This window comes from Oncorhynchus nerka, linkage group LG21 (genome assembly GCF_034236695.1).
Source record: "Oncorhynchus nerka isolate Pitt River linkage group LG21, Oner_Uvic_2.0, whole genome shotgun sequence".
Lineage (NCBI taxonomy): Eukaryota > Metazoa > Chordata > Actinopteri > Salmoniformes > Salmonidae > Oncorhynchus > Oncorhynchus nerka.
The window spans coordinates 16553575-16569409 of record NC_088416.1 but is presented as its reverse complement, the minus strand read 5'-3'; the positions used below and the strand labels follow the sequence as shown (position 1 = coordinate 16569409).

The window sequence follows — 15835 nt, the reverse complement described above, 5'->3', positions numbered from 1 at the left end:
AGATGGGTTAAAATTATAGACTGATAATTTCTTTGTCAGTGGGCAAACGTACAAAATCAGCAGGGGATCAAAATAGTTTTTTCCCTCACCGTATATCAAGTGCCGTGGAGGTAACAATCTTACAATATTGCAGTCCAGAAATGGCTTTACCATCTATGCCAAAAGCCTGGGCCTTTGGAGACGTTACAACTGTCATCATGGCATGCTTCAGTATTTCCCCTTCTCTCTAGGAGCATTGTGTGCCCAGGCCCCATAGGTATATCGAAAGGATCCCACCCTGGTCACCAATGTAGCTGACAGATGTAGAGAGAGACAAGTGCCTTAGCAGAATGCACTCTAAAGCTTGTGTGGTCCAGAGACGAGAACTACCATCTATGGCGAAAGCCTGGGCTCCTGACTGGGGCAATATTCTCCCCACTGCATGTTACAATAATCGTCTATTTGTCACCTGTTAAACTGAATCTAAACTGAGATGCTCAAACAAGCATGCGTATCTGTAGTTGGTGTTATTTAACTCTGAAATGCACTACACCGTGTAAGACAAACCCCACAAAGAAAAGACAACAGGCAAATGCATATGCAGTCTCAATGTCTAAATAGTGACAGTAGGGCTAGTTGAAACTGCAGTATGGATAGCACTTGGTTGATCTCTTGGAGCAGGACACAGGAGAGCAGAATATATCATGTGAGACAAAAGTGAGAGAAAATAATAAAACTAATCACAGTAAAGGAATGTAGTTTGTGAGCTAGAAAATAAACATCCTGACAGTCTGAGGCAGGGAGCTCTGCAATCATCCTACTCCAACTATTGACAGGGATAATGTGACATTTCTTATTAGTCCGTATGAATGAAATTAGTGGGTCTTGCCTTGATGACTGTATTAGATTTACACTACTTGTCCAATAGATTTTTGTAGTCTTAAATTATTACTTGAAATAAACTGATAGCTAAAACACTCCTTGTCTCAGAATGAAATGCTAGCTAGTGATAAAGCTATCTGCTTCTGCTAACTAGCAACAGATCTACTTGTTGTAACTAGCTAGCAAGCTAGCTAAATTACCAATGTTGCGGTGTTCTAAATTGGGAGTAATTTTACAAGCTTACATTGATGGTATCGTGTTTCTATAACTAAATAGTTAGATTACAAAAAATAAACTTTCCCTGATAGCAGTTTTGTCGGACAGCAATCTCTCTCGAGGTTTCACCAGCTGTTTACTACCTTTAGATACGGACAACGTGATCAGCAGAGATAATACCATGGATAGTACACGAGTTTTGATCAGTTTACAGTTTGATACGCGCCGATGTTTGCCTGTACAACTAGCGAACATTAAAAGAATTGACATGACCTACCAACAGAAATACATATACACAATGTGTAAAAACCAGCTACTCCCTCGACAGAGATCGCTCATCTCGAAAACTAAAGCATAGCTTGCTACAGCCCACCACCTATATGAGGTAAAGGCGAATTGCGAGCGAAAACAATTATTCCCTGGGGAGTTGCTTCTTGCCTGGACCTCCATGCAGTCAAGCAAAACAACAAAACACTGTTGAGATGTAAAGCTACGGCGGCCATTTTTAGAATGTAACATGCTGTTACTACAATTTCAGCTATTTTTTTAATCGATAAAACAAGTTTTTTTTTTATATAGAAAATGTATGTACATTTCAGCCATTTCAAAATCATTGCTATTACAATTTTACTGTAAGAGTGTTGTTCTGTTTACAGTGCTTAGAGGGGCAACTTTCGAGAGTGTCATGAGTCGAAACGTGACAAACTCGCAAGTTTACATTCCAGTATATCTGTAGTTGAGGGTATTACTGCAAAAAAGTCAAGTAAGTGTGAAGACCCTAGTAGTGCGAGATATTCTCCTGCTCATTTCTTAAAGGTTAAGTCCCTGCTAGAGGGAGAGGGCAATCCAAATATTTATCCCTCGCGTAAATACGAGCTCCATCGTGATAACCAGTCTTCTCGCTTGACGATGTGGAGGGAAAAACAATCACCGAAAGGATGCAGAGAGCAGCCCTAGAGTATTGTAAATTCATCATCCCACTTCCTACCAGCGTTTTTCTGTCTCAGTGACACAGCTAATCTCTGAGGATGAGTTATCAGACCATCATGCATCTAACAGAGGTCTGACTCAAGAGTGCCTCTTCTCTCTTGAGGAACTAAGATAAAGGTTCTCTGTGTTGTAAGTCTATTTGGAAGACACTACATGAGCACAGCATAACACCTACAAAAGCAATTTCTTTATTTTTTATTATTATATCACACAAGCATTTTAAAATAATATTAACCATTACAGGTTGACACACATATGGCATGTTTGTTCCTATATAGTGGGGTGGCTAAACTGAAAAACTTTGACTCAATTGTAATAGAGCAGGGGTTTCAATTCTGGTCCCGGTGTTGTGCAGAAATTCTCCGGCAACGCTATTTTCTTTCCTGCCGAAAGTCATTTTAAAGTGAGATGAGAAAATATGGTTAATATAGCTATTATGTAATCCATTTTTGTCCATAAAGCAAAATATTGTGGTGACGCAACATTGTGATGTTAAGTTTATTTATTTACATTTTTGATCTTTCATTTTTTTTAAAGAAGCTCTCATGCTAGAAAAGGTTGGAGAACCCTGCTGTAGACCTCTTCACATCACGTCCCAGACAACAAGAGGTTCAGTATACTCTCAAAGTATCATTTCAGAAAGTGTCATTTGTCTTCATTTGACTTCTCATGTGGTTGAACACAGATGTAGGATCTTAATCATAATGAATTATTTTATTGACCACCCTGTTTGCAGGGAACTTTCCTGCAATGCAGATATGTTTTACTTGTAAGTATATGAGGTTTAAAAAGGCTTCTGAAATTTGTAATTTCCACTTTGAAATTCCAGACTTGATTTTCAGACTGGATTTGTATCAACCCCTACAAAAAAATGTTCCATCATTAATCTACATAATAATTCACATTTCCTGTTGCTGCAGGATTATTTTCCTGCTGTAGCAAACTGGCTCAAATTAAGATCCTACATCTGTACGTCACCTCCAGAGATCCACACAAAGCTGATTTTGTTTATTAGAGTTAGGACTACTGCTGTTTGCTTTGACATGCTCACTGCTAATTTTCACAACATTCGTTTCCGCATAATAACGGGTTCACGAGAATCGCCCTAAGGGGTTGCACAGATATTGTCACGGCTCTTATGAAAGTGAAAAGCATGCGACTATCAAAACATTGAGTTTGCTCAATGTAGGCCGTTGAGCATACTTCCTGAACAGATTGTATAGAGAATAGGGACGCTTTAATTCACTTTTAATTAACATTAAAAAGAAGCACAGATGTAATTTGCTATTTTGAGGCTGGTTTACGCTTTAAAGCAGCAGACGTGAACCTACATCAAGGGGTGGATCTCCGCAATCAGAGTCTCTATTGTCGTCTTGAATACTAATGTGATGCAATACCTTACAGTCAGGTGTACACAAACAGGAAACATGTTTTTCAGCGCAATCCACTTTACTCTCACCTCAATTTCACCAAATGAGCAATAAGCCAGGTCCATCAATGCTCTATGCATTGAAAGGTCACTAAGTGTAATATGGTCATGAAAACACACCATTTTATAATGCAATTGTTTTCGAGTGTCAGATATTGACTATACATACAGATACCAAAGATGGCCTCTTGACCATGTCTCCCTCTGGTCTTCTGGCCTCAATTACACTTCCTGGATAAATGAAGGTTTAAAAATTAAGAATAAATAAACCCTCACCTAATATGGCCACAACCTCATCGTCCTGGATGACCTCCAAGGACCCGGACACCACGAAACAGAGGCTGTCTACACTTTCGCCCGCGTGGTAGATGAGGTCTCCAGGGGCACTGTGGGTGGTCTGGAACTCCATGGCCAGGGCCCGTAGGCACCCGTCGCTAGCCAGTCGGAAGGCTGGGTGCTCCTTGAACACCTTTCTGTTAAGATGGACGCAAATGTCCGCCCGCATGTCCTTGGGGCAGATCTGCAACACCTGCGGGAGAGGAAGGTTACTTATACATATTCACAAATTGGTTGTGGTATTTTCTTCGTGGAGTTGATAAACATCAACAAATAGGGTACTGACAGCTGTTAGTGTAGCTAGCTAATGTTATGGTGTTGTGTTTTTTTTACTACATCATATTCCAGCTCTATGGCTGGTTCTGGAGCTGGATTTGTCATAAGCATTGATTTTTATTTTTTATTTAACCTTTATTTAACTAGGCAAGTCAGTTAAGAACAAACTCTTATTTACAATGACGGCCTACCCCGGCCAAACCTGGATGATGCTGGGCCAATTGTGCGCCACCCTATTAGACTCCCAATCACGGCCGGATGTGATATAGCCTGGATTCGAACCAGGGACTGTGGACTCTTGCACTGTGATGCAGAATGCTGCGCCACCCGGGAGCCCAATTTAGGGAAAAGTTTGCCCTATCTTTGACTTCGCCATATATTGTTATCTACAACGTTTTGGCATCGTTCATAAATTGCGGCCGTGAATCCACCTTATAAGTAGATTAAATAATATGATGACGCTCCAATAATATATTGATAACTATTGAAAGATAGCTGATATGCGTTTTTCTACACTATAATGGACAAGGTGCAACCTTTGGTAGGAAGGTTTCTAGCAGGCTTTGCCTGAGCAAAGTCAGCCTGTGCCCACAGGAAAAGAGAAATTATAGCCTACAATGACAGCTCGTCATGATGCACGCTGCCATTTTCTTTCGCGGGTGGCTTTTCATTATCTGGATAGCGGATAACGTTACACCAATCAAAGCAGTGGAGCGTGTCGTGAAGCAAAACTTCAGTGGTCAAAAACATTGATCTTGGGGCGACAGGGGGAGTAGGTTTGCAAAATGCTATTATGCAGTATCATGCAATTATACCATTTTATAAAATGGTCCCGTATATACACTTTTAATACAGACTAGCTAAAAAAAAGTGAAATGTGACAAATTATCCAATGGATTTTGTATAATTTTGGGGGGAAAAAAGAAAAAAAAGTGGAGGTTGAAAAACGTATGTTAATTTTGCTCCATGGCTCGTTAGCCAAGTGGTCACAAGGCTGTTTGGCTCTTCCCAGTAGTGAAGAGTAATAACATTGCAGCTTTTTCTGATGGATAAACAATGCCATGCTGGTGGGTGGTAACATTACAATAAAACCCAGCCCTGAAATGTAGGCTGACAATAATGTGTGTCATATCATAGGAAAAAACACCACATGCCCACGGATTTGCATGAAGTGGGCAGTTCGAATTTGTCACTTCAAGCCCAAAGATATCATACTTTGACTAAAACGATGACTTATTAACTTAAATCATTGTGCAATATTATGGGTAAGCTCTGGACATAGTCTTTCAGTTGAAAAAAAAGTAGATTTCTACTGGTGTGGGCATTTAAAAAAGGTTTGAATGAAACAAGTCAAAAATAAGCTAAAACTTCCCACCCACATAGAATGATCCCTTTCACATCAACTTCAAAGGGGTGAATCTTTGCAAATTTCAGTCTCTCCCTGTTCTGGGAATAGAGGGCCAATTGCACATGATTACCTCTGCATCTCCTATTGTGTCAAATGTTAAGAGGTCATACCCAACAGGCATTTGCAGGACCAGGTCAGGAATAATTCTAATTTAGAATGAGCCAGAAGACAAATAGGACCAGTAATGTTGAAATATGACACTAGATGACAGAACATCAGATCGTATTTCTAGTTCTGTATGAATCTATTCCCTTTTGACATAATACAATAATAATAATAAATTGTAGGGATGTGCATCATTCCCCTTCAAGACGATTCGAATCTAGATACGTGGCCTCCGATACGATACAGGAACGCTAAGTTTTAGTTTGAAATGATTTGGTGTGATTCAGTTGAATTCGAGAATGAATCGATGCGATACAATTCGATGCACTAATATTTGTTGTATGAGCACATACATTTTCCATTCCAAATCTGAACCTGCTGGTGATGGAACTCATGAGCTGGGCCTCTCTGAGCTGGATCTGTCTGAGTTGATGTGTACATCTGCGTGTGTAAATTATGCTGTGGTGTATACTATGTAGGCACCTAATCTGAGCCATAAAGGACACTTGCCACCTGCCACCCCACTATCAGATTAGGAGGAGTGGGGACAATGTAGCCATATTTCTTTGTCCCCGCACTTCTGAAATTACCATCACCCACTAATTAACTTCTCATTTTTGCAGATCAAGTGTTCGAGCTAGTAATGTACATGAATCAATATTTTTCCATTACAAATTAGCTATGACATAGCCAATAAATATATAGCACAATTTTGGATTATACCCCCATCTCAAAATCAAATGGTTTTGACCGTTTGGAAGTGTAGCGAGTTTATTTTCTCCTCCCGCTTTAGCCATGCAGTGCTCCTCCCAAAAGGTGATTCCTCCTTATGAAATAATGAACTTTAATCTGTATGTCTAAAAATGACCATATACACTAATTGTTTAAAGTAAAACTACCCAAACTATTGCTGTTTTGTGGGTTTTGTGCAGCAAAATCAAATCTATTGTAAACCTCAGCAGGTACATCTAGATGAGAGATGTGTTTCTGGTAGCTTACTTTTATTCTGGTTAAAACAAACTATTTCAACAGTTCATTCATAACAATAACCTAGCAAATGACATATGTTGTCACTAAACTAATAAACCCTAATATCACGCAAGCCATTTTAGCATTTGAACACAGGTGTGCAAGATCAGGAACAGGCCTTCTACCTCGCATTGGTCAGCGTGCGAAGCTGGACACAGTGTGCAGTTTGACGACGCTACTGATATTCCCTAGGGTTGTTCGGCATGCAAAATTACTTGTTGATCAATGATTGTCAACAGTTACATGCTTTTAGTTTGACACCGAAGGAGAGGACACAACAGTTGTCACAAAAGATGAGGTAGTTTTGGAAGGCAAAAAATAAAGTAATATGAGAAAAAAAATGTTAGTGAATCGGCGATTCCTAACGTTTCAATAAATTTTCTGACCAATGCATTTTACATTTGGATCGGTATGGGGTCCGAGGAATGATACAGTCTTATCTTAAACATTTGAATCGGGGGCCAATGAGTAGCGTTAAATCAGTCAATTGTATCAATATAATAATTATTATAATAAATGAATAATAATGGTATAACAATGACAACATAATACCACCAACACATACCAGTAATATCCATGGTGATGCATAACCTTTTGATTCCTCTCACAGACCAACTTAGCCATGAAATAAAGATGCATACTGTGAGACGGTAACAAAATGGTATGGACGTTTTAAGCCAATGTTTGCGTTACCTTGTCTGTATCGATGCCTCTAGACATGGACCATGTAGAGACAATGTAGTCCATGACGCGTTCACTGAGGCCCTTTGGCACCTGGTAGAGCTTGAGGAAGTCGCGGACACTGTTGAGCATCTCGTGGTAGCGGTTGGTGTTGGCGTACATCTGCTGGAAGATGGTGGTCACGTTACCGAAGATGGTGGCATACAGGAGTGCTGGAAAAGACCAATAAAGAGTGTGGTCAATGTGCTGGCAAATATGGCCTACTGTTGATGTGTCCACTAAAGGATTCTAGCAAATGGGACCCTTGAAATTATGAGCTGGTAAGAATAATGGTTTTGAGTTTATTAGCATTTTTTCACTGACAAGACTGTTCTGTGTATTATTAATAGTGAAAGAACAGAACACTAGAGACCCAAAGGAACCATTCGTGATGTTTTCTTTCGGCAGACAACAGTCTGTAAATCTATCACAATAATATCCCCATATTCACAGTCATAACTTGGAAACATCATTTTGTGCCCTTGCAAATGCAGCGATGTGTGTAGCAAAACAAGTGGCATGTTACATTTATCGTATCTTCTTCTACACGGACATTATCTCTCCATTGGTCATAATGGGCTTTGGGAGATGGTCTGTAAAGACAAAATGGTGTCACACTCCCTCTCACTTCCCACTGACTGCTGACCAATCAGCCATCTCTCATTCTGTGTCTCAATCCCGCAGCTATCCAATCAATATCGGCTCTCACAATTCATACCCAAGTCAGCACTTTGCCTGAAAATGTGTCGCCCTATTCCCCTTCCAGTGCCCCACTCCTCCACAGCAGGGTCAGAGAAATCAATAGAGGTCCTGTCAGCCATTAGTGATGACACTGGTGGCATTCATTTTCAAGGGAAATGAAACATAGTGCTCGTTTTCAATCGTTCAGGTGGCACACCAAAAGCTGAAAAATCACTGGCTTTATTATAACCAAAGGGTCATCATAATTGTTAAACTGAAGGGGATATTGAGCAACCTTGCCAAAGGACGTTTTAGAAGGTGGATGACATGACTATATTATTGTTGCTGCTGACGCAATCGATCCTCGCAGAGGCGGCGAGCGAGCACAACAGGTAAACAGTCAGGGAGACGAGAGAGGGCTTGTCATATACACAATGGGGCAATGCTCAGAGGCATTAGGCTGGGCTAAAAACGTCTGTCATTTTTCCAGCCGCAGCAGTGATGAGTGATGGGCCAAATAGACCTGTCTGATCAAGCCACAGAACTGAACTAAGGGTAGCCGCCTGTGATAAAAATGCATCAGGATACTGTTGACTACTGTTAAATGCAACAGCTTGGGACTGTTCTGACAACATACACTAGGCTGGATCATTCAGTTATCAGAAGCAATTTAAGGGTGTAATTTAATTGTAACTGGATTCAGAGACTCCCGAAGCCACTCCTACGTTGTCTTGGCTGTGTGCTCAGGGTCGTTATCCTGTTGGAAGGTGAACCTTCGCCCTAGTTTGAGGTCTTGAGCACTCTGGAGCAGGTTTTCATCAAGGATCTCACTGTACTTCGCTCCTTTCATCTTTCCCTCGATCCTGACTATTCTCCCAGTCCCTGCCCCTGAAAAACATCCCCACAGCATGTTGCTGCCACCGCCATGCTTCACCGTAGGGATAGTATTGGTCAGGTGATGAGCAGTACCTGGTTTCATCCAGACGTGTCCCTTGGCATTCAGGCCAAAGAGTTCCATCTTGGTTTCATCAGACCAGAGAATCTTGTTTTTCATGGTCTGAGAGTCCTTTAGGTGCCTTTTGGCAAACTCCAAGAGAGCTGTCATGTGCTTTTTACTGAGGAGTGGCTTCAGTCTGGCCATAAAGGCCTGATTGGTGGACTGCTGCAGAGATGGTTGTCCTTCTGGAAGGTTCTGAAGCTCTGTCAGAGTTACCACTGGGTTCTTGGTCACCTCCCTGACCAAGGCCCTTCTCCCCCGATTGCTCAGTTTGGCCAGGCAGCCAGCTCTAGGAAGATTCTTGTGGTTCCACACTTCTTCCATTTGAGAATGATGGAGTCCACTGTGTTTTTGGGGACCTTCGATGCGGCTGAATTTTTTTGGTACCCTTCTCCAGATCTGTGCCTCGACACAATCCTCTCTCAGAGCTCTAGGGACAATTCCTTCGACCTCATGGCTTGATTTTTGCTCTGACATGCACTGCCAACTGTGGGATCTTATATAGACAGGTGTGTACCTTTCCAAATCATGTCCAATACATTACATTTACCACAGGTGGACTCCAATCAAGTTGTAGAAACACCTCAAGGATAATCAATGGAAACAGGATGCACCTGAGCTAAATTTCAAGCAAAGGGTCTGAATACTTATGTAAATAAGGTATGTTTTTTAATTGTAATAAATTTGCAAAAAATTCTAAAAACCTGTTTTCGCTTTGTCATTATGAGGTATTGTGTGCGAAAAATATATAATTTAATACATTTTAGAATAAGGCTGTAACACAACAAAATGTGTAAAAAGGGAAGGGGTCTGAATACGTTCCAAATGCACTGTATGTTTGTATATACGTGTGTGTGTGTGTGTGTGTGTGTGTGTGTGTGTGTGTGTAAATGTACACTACCATTCAAAAGTTTGGGGTCGCTTAGAAATGTCCTTGTTTTTGAAAGAAAATTAAAAATGTTGTCCATTAAAATAACATCAAATTGACCAGAAATACAGTGTAGACATTGTTAATGTTGTAAATGACTATTGTTGCTGGAAACAGCTGATTTTTTAAATTGAATATCTACATAGGCGTAAAGAGGCCCACTATCAGTAACCATCAGTCCTGTGTTCCAATGTCACATTGTGTTAGCTAATCCAAGTTTATTATATTAAAAGGCTAATTGATCATTAGAAAACCCTTTTGCAATTATGTTAGCACAGCTGAAAACTATTATCCTGATTAAAGAAGCAATAAAACTGGCCTTCTTTAGACTAGTTGAGTATCTGGAGCATCAGCATTTGTGGGTTTGATTACAGGCTCAAAATGTCCAGAAACAAAGACTTTCTTCTGAAACTCGTCCGTCTATTCATGTTCTGTGAAATGAAGGCTATTCCATGCGAGAAATAGCCAAGAAACGGCCAACGCTGTGTACTACTCCCTTCACAGAACTGTGCAAACTGGCTCTAACCAGAATAGAAAGAGGAGTGGGAGGACCCAGTGCACAACTGAGCAAGAGGACAAGTACAGTTTGAGAAACAGATGCCTCACAAGTCCTCAACTGGCAGCTTCATTAAATAGTACCCGCAAAACACCAGTCTCAACGTCAACAGTGAAGAGGCGACTCCGGGATGCTGGCCATTGTACAATTTTACATTATAGAATAATAGTGAGACATCAAAACAATGAAATAACACATATGGAATCATGTAGTAACCAAAAAAGTGTAAAATAAATCAAAATATATTTGATATTATTCAAAGTAGCCATCCTTTGCCTTGACGACAGCTTTGCACATTCTTGGAATTCTTTCAACCAGCTTCATGAGGTTGTCATCTGGAATGCATTTCAATTAACAGGTGTGCCTTGTTAATTTGTGGAATTTCTTTCCTTCTTAATGCGTTTTGAGCCAATCAGTTGTGTTGTGACAAGGTAGGGGTGGTATACAGAAGATAGCCCTATTTGGTAAAATACCAAGTCCATATTAAGGCAAGAACAGGTCAAATAAGCAAAGAGAAATGACCGTCCATCATTACTTTAAGACATGGTCAGTCAATCAACAATATTCAAAGAACTTTGAAAGTTTCTTCAAGTGCAGTCGCAAAAACCATCAAGTGCTGTGATGAAAGTGGCTCTCATGAGGACAGCCACAGGAAAGGAAGACCCAGAGTTACCTCTGCTGCAGAGGATAAGTTCATTAGAGTTACCAGCCTCAGAAATTACAGCCCAAATAAATGCTTTGCAGAGTTCAAATCAAATCAAATTGTATTAGTCACATGCACTGAATAGAACCTTACAGTGAAATGCTTACTTACAAGCCCTTAACCAACAATGCAGTTAAGAAAGATACAAAGTAACAAATAATTAAAGAGCAGCAGTAAACTAACAATAGCGAGGCTACATACAGGGAGTACCGGTACAGAGTCAATGTGCAGGGGCACCGGTTAGTCGAGGTAATTGAGGTAATATGTACATGTAGGTAGAGTTATTAAAGTGATTGCATAGATAATAAACAGAGTAGCAGCAGCGTAAATGTAAATAGAAGCCTCTTGGACCTAGACTTGGTGCTCCGGTACCGGTTGCCATGCGATAGCAAAGAGAACAGTCTATGACTAGGGTGGCTGGAGTCTTTGACAAGTTTTAGGGCCTTCCTTTGACACCGCCTGGTATGATGTACTGGTGATGTACTGGGCCATATGCACTACCCCTTGTAGTGCCTTGCGGTCGGAGGCCGAGCAGTTGCCATACCAGGCAGTGATGCAACCATGATGCTCTCGATGGTGCAGATGTAGAACCTTTTGAGGATCTGAGGACCCATGCAAAATCTTTTCAGTCTCCTGAGGGGGAATAGGCTTTGTCGTGCCCTCTTCAAGACTGTCTTAGTGTGCTTGGACCATGTTAGTTTGTAAGTGATGTGGACACGAAGGAACTTGAAACTCTCAACCTGCTCCACTACAGCCTGGTCGATGAGAATGGGGGCGTTGCTCGGTCCTCCTTTTCTGTAGTCCACAATCATCTCCTTTGTCTTGATCACATTGAGGGAGAGGTTGTTGTCCTGGCACCACATGGCCAGGTCTCTGACCTCCTCTCTATAAGCTGTCTCGTCATTGTCGGTGATCAGGCCTACCACTGTTGTGTCATCAGAAAACGTAATGATGGTGTTGGAGTTGTGCCTGGCCATGCAGTCACGAGTGCACAGGGAGTACAGGAGGGGACTGTGCATGCACCCCTGAGGGGCCCCCGTGTTGAGGATCAGCGTGGCGGATGTGTTGTTAACTACCCTTACCACCTGGGGGCGGCCCATCAGGAAGTCCAGGATCCAGTTGCAGAGGGAGGTGTTTAGTCCCAGGGTCCTTAGCTTAGTGATGAGTTTTGAGGGCACTATGGTGTTGAACGCTGAGCTGTTGTCAATGAATAGCAATCTCACATAGGTGTTCCTTTTGTCCAGGTGTGAAAGGACAGTGTGGATTGAAAGAGAGATTGCATCATCTGTGGATCTGCTGTGGCGATATGCAAATTGGAGTGGGTCTAGGGTTTCTGGGATAATAGTGTTGATGTGAGCTATGCCCAGCCTTTCAAAGTACTTCATCGCTACAGACGTGAGTGCTATGGGTCGGTAGACATTTAGGCAGGTTACCTTAGTGTTCATGGGCACAGGAACTATGGTGGTCTGCTTGAAACATGTTGGTATTATTGACTCAGACAGAGAGAGGTTGAAAATGTCAGTGTAGACGCTTGCCAGTTGGTCAGCGCATGCTCGGAGTACATGGCCTGGTAATCCGTCTGGCTGCTATTCTATCCTGCCGATACAGTGTGTAACGTGTAACCCGACAGCTGTATGTTATTCATGTCATCATTCAGCCACGACTCGCGATATCTCCGTCTTTTTCTCCTGCGAATGATGGGGATGAGGGCCTCGCCGGATGTCTCTCGTCCGACTCATTAAAGAAAAATGAGTTCTCTAGTTCAAGGTGAGTTATCACTGTGCAGAAGCTCTTTTCGGTCATAAGAGACAGTAGTAGCAACATTATGTACAAAATAAGTTACAAACAATGCGAAAAAAACTACAAAATAGCACGGTTGGTTAAGAGCCCATAAAACGGCAGCCATCCCCTCCTGCACCATTACTTAATAACAGACATCTCAATATCAACTGTTCAGAGGAGACTGCGTGAATCAAGCCTTCGTGGTCAAATAGCTGCAAAGACACCACTACTAAAGGAAACCAATAATAAGAAGAGACTTGCTTGGGCTAAGAAAAATTAGCAATGGACATTAGACTGGTGGAAATCTGTCCTCTAACCACCATGTCTTTGTGAGACACAGATTAGGTGAACGGATGATCTCCGCATGTGTAGTTCCCACAGTGAAGCATGAAGGAGGTGTGATGGTGCTTTGCTGGTTACACTGTCGGTGATTTATTTAGAATTCAAGGCACACTTAACCAGCATGGCTACCACAGCATTCTGCAGCGATACGCCATCCCATCTGTTTTGCACTTAGTGGGACTATTATTTGTTTTTCAACAGGACAATTACCCAAAGCACACCTCCAGGCTGTGTAAGGGCTATTTGACAACGAAGGAGAGTGATGGTGCTGCATCAGATGACCTGGCCTCCACAATCACCGACCTCAACCCAATTGAGATGGTTTGGGATGAGTTGGACCGCAGAGTGAAGGAAAAGCAGCCAACAAGTGCTCAGCATATGTGGGAACTCCTTTAAGACGGTTGAAAAAACATTCCAGGTGACTACCTCATGCAGCTGGTTGAGAGAATGCCAAGAGTGTGCAAAGCTGTCATCACGGCAAAGTGTGGCTACTTTGAAGAATCAAAAATATATATACTTTTTTGGTTACTCCATGATGTGTTATTTCATAGTTTTGATGTCTTCACTATTATTCTACAATGTAGAAAATAATTTTAAAAAAGAAAACCCATTGAATGAGTCAGTGTGTCCAAACTTGTGACTGGTACTGTATATTGGAAAATTAAAGCAGCAATTGGTCTCACTGAGGATGTAAGTCGCTCTGGATAAGAGCGTCTGCTAAATGACTTAAATGTAATGTAATGTAATCTGAGATTCTGAGGTTGATTCAAGTTCTTATTTTACAGTGGTGGAACCCTCTACATGTGATATATGTCACGTTAACGAGTCGAAATGTAACCAGGCTTTGAGAAAAGGAGAAACTGGGGTAGTGAAACTATGCTGTGTGAGGTCTGCCGAACCAGGTGCTTTCATAGGGAACTGGATCATCTATTTTTACCATTGGATTCTTGAGCCGGCTCATTAAGTAGTCTCAGGTATTCAGTGCATCAATAAAAAGATCAGTCCAAGTAATAAGGCATAGTAGATTAGAGTATACACAAATGACTACGCTAATGAGCTAATATGGTACACCTGGACATTGGTTGCTATGGCAATGAGTTCCCACAAATCTAGTACCATGCAGTGGCCCTAACACTCAGTGTGTTTGATCGTCCGTGGCACACATTAAGTGTGACTCCTAAATCTAAATTAAACGCAGAGCTAGCTGACAAGCCACTTAGCTCATGTCTGGGGCTTTGTCCAGGCTGGCTCGCACACAGTCATTCCTAAGAGTGTAATCGCTGAGCCCTGAAGGCACAAACTCTCACTACTTCTCAACTCCAAATGTTGCCTCATGGGGAGTGATCACCATTAGGGCTTGCTGTCAAGCACAGGGTCTCTCTTTGGTGACACTTGGATAAGGCAGCAAGCTGGGCTTTAGCTGCAGGTAGCTAACTGTCAGAGTGAGGAGTGTGTGTGTGTGCGTATGTGCAAGGGTTGGAATTGTATGTTGCCTTGAGCTTTTGTTCTAGATCATTGAAACCGAATGTGTCTGCTGGTTGCGTAAGACAATATGAGTCCAAAACACCCCATGTGATCGTATATTCCCTAGGATCCTGTGTTAGGCTTGAACCATCGCACTGCACACTGCCCTATCCCATCTGGACAAGAGGAATATCTATGTAAGAATGCTGTAAGAATAGCTCAGCCTTCAACACCATAGTATCCTCCAAGCTCATCATTAAGCTTGGGGCCCTGCGCCTGAACCCAGCCCTATGCAACTGGGTCCCTGTGCAACTGGGTCCTTCGCTGAACCTCAACACAGGGGCCCCACAAGGGTGTCTGCTCAGCCCCCTCCTGTACTCCCTGTTCACCAATGACTGCTTGGCCACACACGCCTCCAACTCAATCATCACGTTTGCAGAAGACACAACAGTAGTAGGTCTGATTACCAACAATGACGAGACGGCCAACAGGGAGGTGAGGGTCCTGGCGGAGTGATGCCAGGACAATAACCTCAGCACGAAGGTGCTGATCATGGACTTCAGGAAACAGCAGAGGGAGCACGCCCCTATCCACATCGACGGGACCGCAATGGAGAAGGTGAAAAGCTTCAAGTTCCTCTGCGTACACTTCACTGACAATCTGAAATGGTCCACCCACACAGACAGTGTGGTGAATTAGGCGCAACAGCACCTCTTCAATCTCAGGAGGCTGAAGAAATTTGGCTTTTACAGATGTACAATTGAGAGCATCCTGTCGGTCTGTATCGCCGCCCACAACCACAGGGCTCTCCAGAGGGTGGTGCGGTCTGCCCAACGCATCACTGGGGGCACACGGCTTGCCCTCCAGGATACCTACAGCACGAGATGTCACAGGAAGGCCCCACCCGAGCCAGGGGCTGTTCACCCCGCTATCATCCAGAAGGCGAGGTCAGTACAGGTGCATCAAACCTGGGACCAAGAGACTGAAAAACAAGGCTCAAGGCTATCTGACT

At 42.4% G+C, this 15835-nt stretch overlaps 1 protein-coding gene across 1 annotated transcript in view; it reads right to left on the bottom strand.

Moving 5' to 3' along the window:
* LOC115103973 (potassium voltage-gated channel subfamily H member 1-like) overlaps nt 1-15835 on the bottom strand; it is a 59404-nt gene that overhangs the window by 26969 nt on the left and 16600 nt on the right. Inside the window, exons 9-10 of the mRNA XM_029625052.2 lie at nt 7344-7543; nt 3773-4025 (exon numbers count right to left, since the gene is read on the bottom strand). Coding sequence (XP_029480912.1) covers nt 3773-4025; nt 7344-7543 — 453 coding nt within the window. The remainder of the gene's footprint in view (nt 1-3772; nt 4026-7343; nt 7544-15835) is intronic.